At 59.2% G+C, this 9,915-nt stretch overlaps 1 protein-coding gene across 1 annotated transcript; it reads left to right on the top strand.

The window, feature by feature from the left end:
- The first annotated feature begins 166 nt into the window (after positions 1-166).
- On the top strand, positions 167-3,414 carry NEUROD2 (neuronal differentiation 2). Its single transcript, XM_004282724.3, has 2 exons — positions 167-508; positions 1,642-3,414. Exon 2 carries the CDS (start codon positions 1,647-1,649, stop codon positions 2,793-2,795), a length of 1,149 nt encoding a protein of 382 aa, XP_004282772.1. The 5' UTR covers positions 167-508; positions 1,642-1,646; the 3' UTR covers positions 2,796-3,414.
- Positions 3,415-9,915: the final 6,501 nt, after the last annotated feature.

Here is a 9,915-nt window from a genome sequence, read left to right on the forward strand (position 1 = left end):
CCACCCCATTGTTCCCTTGTGGGGGACTCTATATCCAAGGGGGGCAACTCCTCCTACCTCCCTCTCAATCCCTGCTTTCCCTGCGTTGGGCGGGGAGGGGAGGGAGGCAGAGATATTTATTTATTTCCTTTATTTATTTAATTTTTTTTTTTTTTTTTTTTGGAGTAGAGAGTGACAGATGGCGGCGGGTCCCGGGGGAGCCGGCTCTCCCCCAATGCAGACGCATGCCAATCACCGTCTCTCATGTGATAGCTGCTGCCCGTGACGTGCCAAGCCCATATGGCCTGGCATAGAGGCTGGTACCCCGCCTGGTAGAGATGCCACACTCGCTCCGCGGTTCGCATGGCGCTCTGAAGACGCCGGCGCCTGCCGCCTTGAGGAGCCGCTGCCCCCGCTCCCTGAAGATGGGGGAACAATGAAATAAGCAAGAAGATTCCTCTTCTCCCCCCTCTCTCTCTTGCCCCCCTCCCCCCCCTCCCCTCCCCTCTCCCCTTGACTCCTCTCCGAGGTAAGTTGTCCGAAAGGCAGCTAGATCTGACCCGCCGCTTGGGGGGTGGGGGGCAGCGTCTTCGGCCGACAGGAGGGTCCCTAAATCCCCCCTTCCCGGGACGATGCCCCCTAATGGGGTGGGCATCGGAGGCGCCCAGGGTTCCCTCTCCCCTAGGGGCTGCAGCTCAGTGGGCTGCGGAGGGAGGCGTCTCTGCCTGCGATGGGCTTGGGGAGGAGGGGGAAAGCAGGGTCATGGGGGGGCGTGAAGAGGCTGAGATGGGAACCCCCCCCATGGTTGTCCCGGAGGAACCTTCGACCTTTCCCTACCACCGAAAGAAAAGAGAGAGAGAGAGAGAGAGAGAAGGAAACAAACAAATTTGGATTTTTTCCCATCAATCCCGAAATACAACGAGATCTGAAGAGCCGTGTGGGAGGGAGGCAGTTTAAAGGGGGGAAGGGGGTCCCTGACCGCAGGGGAGACGGACGGGGCTCGCTTCTCTCAGTCTCCTCCCCACGCCCGGCTTTCTCAGTCCTCGCCGCCCCGAGCCGGCTCCGGGAGCTGGGGACGCCCGGCTGGAGGAGACGATCCTCCCGCCTCTGGAACTGGGGCTGCGGGGGTGGGGGCCGAGCCGAGGGCGGCGCGCGGCCAAGTTGCAAATTGGATTAGGGAGTGTGGGGGTGAGAGCCACGGGAGGGCGGGGGAGCCGGGCGGCGGGGCCCGGGCCGCCGGAGCCGCCGAGCGGGGCAGCTGCCCCACCGCGGCCGCCCAGCCTTCCTCCACCGCCGGGAGAGAAGAGGCTTCCTGGCGATCGCGCCGCCTCCCCCCGGCGAAAGATCTGCTCCCTAAAGCCCCTGTTCTGTCCCCGACCACACCCGGAGAGGACCGGCGCGGGGAGCGGCCCCTCGTTCAGGCGAGGGGTGGAGCCGGGGCCCAGCGCCGGAGAAAGGGCCTGTGCCCAGACCCCGGGCGGGCGGCGGGGCTGGGCTGGGCTGGCTCGGGGTGGGGCAAGCGGAGGAGGTGGGCACCCAGGGCCCCCCGGGCGGGAACCCGCACCGGACTCGGGGGTGGAGGCGGGTTACGGGGGTCGGGATGACCCCAGCGCTCCCCTAACTCTGTGCTCTCTCCTCTTCCCGCCCGCCGGGCGCCCTCAGGCACCATGCTGACCCGCCTGTTCAGCGAGCCCGGTCTCCTCTCGGATGTGCCCAAGTTCGCCAGCTGGGGCGACGGCGACGACGACGAGCCGAGAAGCGACAAGGGCGAGGCGCCGCCGCCACCTCCGCCTCCGCCGGGGCCCGGGGCTCCGGGGCCCGCCCGGGCCGCCAAGCCCGTCCCTCTCCGTGCTGACGAGGTGCCGGAGGCCGCGCTGGCCGAGGTCAAGGAGGAAGGCGAGCTGGGGGGCGAGGAGGAGGAGGAAGAGGAGGAAGAGGAAGGGCTGGACGAGGCAGAGGGCGAGCGGCCCAAGAAGCGCGGGCCCAAGAAGCGCAAGATGACCAAGGCGCGCCTGGAGCGCTCCAAGCTGCGGCGGCAGAAGGCGAACGCTCGGGAGCGCAACCGCATGCACGACCTGAACGCGGCGCTGGACAACCTGCGGAAGGTGGTGCCCTGCTACTCCAAGACGCAGAAGCTGTCCAAGATCGAGACGCTGCGCCTCGCCAAGAACTACATCTGGGCGCTCTCTGAGATTCTGCGCTCGGGCAAGCGACCCGACCTGGTGTCCTACGTGCAGACGCTGTGCAAGGGCCTGTCGCAGCCCACCACCAACCTGGTGGCCGGCTGCCTGCAGCTCAACTCGCGCAACTTCCTCACTGAGCAGGGCGCCGACGGCACGGGCCGCTTCCACGGCTCCGGCGGCCCATTCGCCATGCACCCCTACCCGTACCCGTGCTCGCGCCTGGCGGGCGCACAGTGCCAGGCGGCGGGCGGCCTGGGCAGCGGCGCGGCGCACGCCCTGCGGACCCACGGCTACTGCGCCGCCTACGAGACGCTGTACGCGGCGGCTGGCGGCGGCGGTGCGAGCCCGGACTACAACAGCTCCGAGTACGAGGGCCCGCTCAGCCCCCCGCTCTGTCTCAATGGCAACTTCTCGCTCAAGCAGGACTCGTCGCCCGACCACGAGAAGAGCTACCATTACTCTATGCACTACTCGGCGCTGCCCGGCTCGCGGCCCACGGGCCACGGGCTGGTCTTCGGCTCGTCGGCTGTGCGCGGGGGCGTCCACTCGGAGAATCTCTTGTCTTACGATATGCACCTTCACCACGACCGGGGCCCCGTGTACGAGGAGCTCAATGCGTTTTTCCATAACTGAGACCTCGCGCCCGCCCCTTTCTTTTTCTTTTGCCTTTGCCCGCACCCCTGCCCCTAGGCCCCTCGAGCGCAGGGGCACCCCACCTACTCCGGCGCGGGGCGCGGGGAGCGGGCTGCCAGTCGTGCCGCTCTCCTAGGCAGCGCGGTCCCCTTACCTGTGGGTGGCCCGTCCCAGGGGCCTCGCTTCCCCCAGGGGACTGCCTTCTCTCTCCCCAAGGGGTTCCCTCCTCCTCTTTCCCAGGAAGTACTTCTACAAGGACCCCTCTTTGGGCACTCCCTGGAGATCCCCCCACCACCACCAATTCCCAATCCCTGCACTTAGGTTTTCTCTTCCCCTTTCCCCCTGCAGGCCCAAAGGCTTTGGTAAGGGGGCAGCTGAGCTGTGGGATACTGTTCTTCCCCTATTATTATTATTATTACTAGAACAGACACCGAGCTGCCGGGCGCCCCCTCTTTCTTGAAGAGGGCAGAAGTCAGGGCACGGAGCCTGGACCTGGAAGCCCTCATCATCCCCAACCCCTAGTCTAAGCGTTTTGTGATTTTAATTTTGGCGGGAGGGAATGTGGATTGAAGGAAAGAGAGAGGCCAAGACAATTTGTAACTAGAATCCATTTTTCCCTTTTCCCTTTTTTAAACAAACAAACATACAAAAAAAAAAAAAAAGCTAAGAGGCGACGGAGGCCGAACGCAGAGTCCGGATCGGAGAGAAAACGCAGTAAGAACTTTTAGAAGCAATAAAAGGCAAAAAATACTACTACCAATAATAAAAAGACACAAATATCTATGCAAGGAGGTTCTGACTGAGCCTAGCGGCCCGGCCCGGCCCTGGGATGTTCCCCACCCCCCCGGCCCGCGGGCCGCGCCGCCCAAGCGCGGATCTGTGCACTTTGGTGAAGTGGGGGCCGGCGCTGCCCCCTCCCCTCCCCAGGTTCTTACAATCAGTGACTCGGAGATTTGGGGCCCCAGTGCCACTGCCCTCCCCCGCCCCGTCCCCGCTGTGCGTCCTGCTGTTTTTTAAAAATCTGTTTCCAAATTTGTATGGAATGGCAAACTGTTGGGGGGGTCGGTTTGGGGAGGGAGGGTTTGCATGGAAGACACACACGCACACCACACCGCACGCACACGCAGCCCCGGCGCGGGCGTCCGGGGACAGAGAGAGGAGAGCTCACCGCACACACCCCCTCCCCGCAGGCAACTCTGTCCTTTCCCGGGACGAGGGAGGAGACCGAGAACTGGAGGCAGCCCCACCCCTGCCCGACTGTGCCTCGGTGGGCGCCAGACGCCCAGCGATTTCCAGTGTCTGGAGAGGGGGTTTTTGTCCGAGACATCCTCTTGGCTCTGGTTGGCAGGTGGGCAGGGAGAGGGCTGAGGGCTCCTTCTGGAGATTTCCCAAAAAAGGGGGCAAAAGGAGAACCTCTTCCCACCGGAGGCAGGAGATCAGGCATCCAAACACACTCTGCAAAGATGCAAACCCACAGGCCACACACCCACACACTCACCCACACACTCACACGCAATTTTACCTTCCTCTTGTAGTGAAGATGAAACTCCCGTCGGACACCCGAAGTGCATTGCGTGTTTCTGTTCAGTTTAATGACGATTAATAAATATTTATGTAAATGAGATGCAAAGCCGGACCGGTTTCTCACGGTGGCCTCATTTCATTCGGGGGATTGAGCTGGGACTCCGGGTGATGGAGAAACAGAGTCAAGTGACTGTGCAGTGGCCATGTAGAGGGACCCTGGGCATTCCTGGGTAGGATTCCCACACTAAACCCCCTCCCACCCACCCACTGGGCACCGAAACAGCTATACTTCTGCCCCTCCCAGACCTTACACAGACTCACACACGCCCCCAGCACAAAGCATTGCACTAATCTCATTACACTCCTTCAGTTCCCAAACATGCACACGCACCTCTTTCGAAAACAAAATATCTTTTCATCACTGAAAAATGACCGAGTTGGGAGCAGTCGGTCATTTTACAACCCTCTGCTCACTGTTGCAAAAAACAAGTGTGTAGAAATGAAGAGACAACCATTTGAGCCAGACAAGGGTGTTTTAAAATAAAAAACAAAAAACTATAAAGTTATGAGGATGAAATATTAATGGGAGAAGTCTTTTCAGTCTTAAATTTGCAATTTCAGTGGACTCAAGGGAATCGGCCTTTTTCAGCCTCAGGAATGCTGAAATTTGTAGGGGTGTTGATGAAGTTGGAGGAACACCCCAGAGTTCTATGAGGGGACCTGAGTCTAGGAGTCCACCCGGTAGACAGAGTGGAGCTTGACCTAGCCACAGGCTTCCCCTGCCAGGGCCTCGAGAAGCCCTGTGGTCTACACAGGGACAACCCCCTTCCTGTCTGGTGCAGCTCCCCGTAGAAGGAAGCCGTCAACTTAGGCAGACGGAGGAAGGGCGCCTCGGAGGAGCCTTCGGCCCAAGCCGCTTCCCCCTCTCAGGCAAGATAGCCCCAGAGTTCTTTCTCCGATCCTCAGGGACAGAGGCTGCTCTGAACTGACTTCCCGGAAAGAACTCCCCCCCCTCCAGACATCAGTGCCCCCTGGAATATTTGGAGAGGGGTCTAAGTCCCAAAGGCCCCCCCATCCCAAAGCCTGAATACACTTAGGAGTACCAGGACCAGACTGTTTCTGAGTCTGCTTATTTAAATTATTTTTTCATAAATATTTCTGCCCGTTTCAGAGCAGAAATGGGCGTTGTAGTGTTGAGTTTGCGGTTTGAGGTCAGGCACGCTGAAGCTTTTAAAGGTTGGATCCAAGACCCCAAAACGAGAGCACCCTGACAAAGGGGGAAAGGGAAAGGTAGTTGAAGAAGGACTCCCTAGGTGCAAAAGGGAAGATCGGATTATACTCTCTGACCCTGAGCGCGGCGGCTCCCCTAAATGACCATCCCAGTAGAGACGTGGCCCTCCTTCCTTCACCCCGGGATGGATGGCGCGGAGCAGGGACCGGGCCGGGAGCTGTCCGCTCCCGGGTGCTGACGCTCTTCCAGCCTCGCGCTTTCTTCCTGCCCCAGAGGGAGGCCGAGCCTGCCGGAATTCTGGGCGGAACTCTCCTACAGTTTTCGGAGAATTTCACTGGAATCCTTTCCAAATTTCACCGCGTTCTCTGGAATTCTCGTAGGATCGCTTCTCTAGCGTGAGATTTAGAACTGGGCCTTTCGTTCTGAGGATTCGCCCCTGTCGGTGGTCTAAGGCGGGGGCTCTTATAGACCTCTAAATCACCCCTATTCTTAGGAGAAAGAAGTCGGTCCACCTTCAATCTCCCTCACTTCTTGCATGGAGTATGGACCAAGGTGAGAACCTCAGACCCAAATCTGAAGGAGTCAGTTCTGCTCATGGCAAGGGTCATGGCCTGGCAGGGGCAACTGGAGAGAAAAGGAACTCGGTACACATCCCGAGGCCTGAGTCTTTTCCTGCCCTAAGAGCAAGGTTAATTGGGATTCCCTCCCATTCAGCTGGTTTCCCAGAACGCCCTCTGAAGTCCCGGGCTGGGTGCCATCCAAGTGGCTTGGGGCCCGACGCAAAAGACCCCTCCACGTGGCTCCCCGGGCCAAACCATAGACTCCTGCGCTTTGCTCTTCCACGCGGCTCGATTCTGTTTTTGAAGCCGGATCCCAGCCCTTTCCAAGGATGCTGACGACTCTTGGGCCGCTGCGTCTGTGGTCACTTCGGGTGGACGGAGTGCCCGGGGCCCCTTTTGGGGCGGGGATCCCTAGCGCCTCTGCATCTTGTGAAACCGGCGTCCTTGTGAGCCGCCCTTTTCCCAATTCCTGACCCTTCCTCCACCTCTCTGCACTCTGGCTGCGCTCTATTCTCCCATCGCCCCCCTCCCCAACACTCAACTTCCCTGGCGAGATGGCGAGATGAGCAGGAGAAGAAGATGCGTGTGGACACACGGCCCCAAACTCCCCCTCGCAGGTCTTTTTCTCTCGCTGCTCTCCCACTTCTGCGCGCACACACGGAGAAGCTCCAGGAACAGAAGGAGGTGTGTTTGGGGGGGCGGGGAGGAAAAAAGGGGCCAGAGCGGTGGGAGGGAGAGGGCAAGGGGAGACGTCGCATGCCCTTCTTGCCCGAGCCTGAGCAACGGGATCTCCAAGCAGGAACCAGCCCGTCTCAGCTCAACCCCTGGGCTGCCAAACCGAAGGCTGGAGCTGAGATCAATCCGGAGGGCATCCTCCTCTTGACTTTCCCACCCCCGTTCAAAGTCCAGCGTTTGGAAATGACTGGGAAATAGAGATGTCTCTTAGTTCAGGCCATTTGTACATCAGGGGAAAGAGAGGGAAAGCACTACTGATTCTCCCCTCTCCGTTTAACCCTATTTCAGCCAGGATCTGGACTCTGACCCCCCAGTGAACCTCCAGTGAACCCTCAGCTCTGATTTCGTCACCCAGGGGAACAGCTCCATAAATCACTGAGTACAATCCAGGGAAACTGAGCCCCATTGGAGTCAACGACAGGGAAGTCCCGACACACCCTACACTCTACTGTCTTGTGTTTACTTCTCTCTTTTTCCCTTTTATGGGAAAGTCCACGAGATGGGAGATGCAAGGTTTCCCCCTCAGAGGTTAGAGGTTTCATTCCCTCTTGGGCAACATTTTCTTCCTCCTCTTCCCCAAAATCTTTAACCTGAAGTTGCCTGCTCCTTGGAGGAATCTGTTGATTTGAGGGAACATTGAGACGGAGGGATAGTTCTAGATTCCACAGTTTAATTCTCAAGGAAGGCAGGAAGAAAGAGACAGTGGAGGCCAGGCCTGACCAGCCCTGGCCTTGACATCCACTCCCAGGCCCCCCGTGTGACAACCAGGGTGAGCACAGGATTCCACACCTGACTTGCCCATATGTGCTCAAAGGAGAAAGCTTTTTCTTTTGGTGAGATGTAGGAGGGGGCAGACGGGCCTTGGCTGTCACAACAGGCTTCTCAGCTCACAGCCCAAGACACTGTCACTTTTCTTTCTTCAGGGCTGGGTGCCCAGGCACTGGCCACAGGCCCAGAGGGGAGGTGACGACCTGAGTGGTGAAAAGTCTTGAAAGCCTGTTCCTTTTCCAAATCCTGAGGTGGCTTCTGCCTTTCTATTCCTCATTCTTTTAAAATTCTGGGCTAAGTTTTCCTGGTTGAGAAGTGGTAGGAAAGGGCACAGACACCTTGGGAGGGTCGTTATTGCTCTCTGACATTTTCTCCACCCTAAAGCAATGGGGTAGGAGCACCCCACCCGCTCAGGAGTGCCAGCATGAGAACGCCCAGACCAAGCCTGGGCTCACAAGCAGGCGGGCAACCTGTTTCTGGGGGCAGATGCCAATGAATGGGAACCTCAGCCCCAGTGCGGGGAGGGGAAGCTGGGGCACTCGGGGCAGGGGAGAGGGCGAGGGAACCCCTAGATGCTGCCTGTGCCAAAGGAGCTGGGGCACTGCGTTGGGTGGAGACGCTGCCCAGATGTGTGCCTGGGTGTGCTCTGCTGCTGCCCACTTGCCTGCCCACTCCAGCGCAGGAGCCCAGCGCAGCCTCCCAGGCGGACTGCGGTTGCAGGGTTCCAGAGCCGAGAGCGTGTGCCCGGTGTTCCGTTATTCGAACCTTTCTCTGGGCTTCTCTCCACTTCTGTCTGCGTCTCATTCCTCTTTTCGGAATTAATTGAATTAGGAACAGGTCTTTCTGGGGCGCTTCCACTTCCCGCCCGAGGCTGTGCTAGCCAGGAGGCCAAGGCTGCGAAGTCAGGTCCGCCAGGGCCGAGGGAGCCCCCAAACCCCTTTGGGGACCCGCGTGCCAGTTCCTACCCTCAGCCAAGTCTTCGCCAAGGGCACAGCTGGGCGGGGTCTGGGCAGTCCGCCCGGCTTGGGACATCTGTTCTCGCCAGAGTCGCATTAAAGGCGAGAGGTGGGCGGGGGTGGTGGTGGTGGTGCTCAGAACCAACCCCTCAATCCCGAGTCGATGCCTGCTTTCTCGACCACAGGCGGAGGCAGCAGGGGACACTGGACTCGCAGAGTTTTTTCTTTCCCCTTGGGAAAAGCGAGCGAATCGTGTGGGGCAAGTAGGGATTTCTCTCTTGCCTTCATCTCTCCTGCTGCTTAATCAGATGCCACATCCGGCCTCACTCCTGGAGGGCAACAGGGTACTCCTGCCCTGCGGGAGGTGCCCAGGAGTCCCCGGGGGCGCCGGCGCCCAGGATACCGTGGGCCGGCCGGCTGTGGAACGGATCCCGCTTGCAGCGAACGAGCGCTCGGCTGGGCTCGGAGGCAGAGGCCGGGGCGCCGCGCAGGGGGTGGGTTCAAAACAACTCAGTTAAAACAGCGAAAACACTTGGGTTTATATCGGGGGGAGGGCGGTGCTTTTTTTAAAAATCTGAGAAGAACCACACAGCCCCTAAGCAAAACCAAAACAAAATCCTTAACTACTGATCTCTTTGTAGCAAAAGACAGAAAAATTCCTCAAACACTTCTCCCTTGGTGCCTCCACGAGAGAAGCTCCCGGCTGGCTAAGCCCGGCGCCTGGACACCTCTTCACCACCCCAGCGCCCTGGCGCTGAGCCCAGGTCGCCCCCTGCCCACCCTTCGCTCGCGCGTTGGTGCCAGTCTGTGCCACTCAGCCGGTGCCCGGTGCCCGGTGCCAGGCGCGGGGGGAAAGCGGGGAGGAGCTGAGGCTCCAGCTTAAATTCCATGGCATCTGTTCATTATTATACAGTGAGGAGTTTTATATGGACAGCTAAATTAAAGACAGATTTTTGCCAGAATTGCAGATCCCATAAAAATGATGACACAGGATGGGGGCTTTTGCTTTAAAAAAGAAAGAAAGAAAAAATTTAAAAAACAATCCAACAAACCACAACCCAAACCCTTCTGTGCCCTCTCCTCCGACATTGTGGAGTTTCTTTGCCCCCTTTGCCTGCCTCCCCTTCTTCCACCAGCATGGGCTGCCCAGGGAGAACAAAACCCCAGTGGCTCTTCATGCCCGCTCTGCTCACAGATGCCCAGTGACCAACCAGGTCGCTCCCACAGCCGCGGGGAGGGGGGGCGGGGCGGGCAGGCAGAGGTGGAATAGCCAAGTCCACCTTGGTGTGGAGGGTCAGGATGGGAACTGGAGCTGGGAAAAGAGTGCCAGAAAGGGGCAGGAGTCA

This window comes from Orcinus orca, chromosome 19, assembly GCF_937001465.1.
Source record: "Orcinus orca chromosome 19, mOrcOrc1.1, whole genome shotgun sequence".
NCBI lineage: Eukaryota > Metazoa > Chordata > Mammalia > Artiodactyla > Delphinidae > Orcinus > Orcinus orca.

Excerpts from the sequence above, each read along its gene's own strand:
- NEUROD2 (XM_004282724.3), top strand. The coding sequence starts at position 1,647 with ATGCTGACCCGCCTGTTCAGCGAGCCCGGTCTCCTCTCGGATGTGCCC.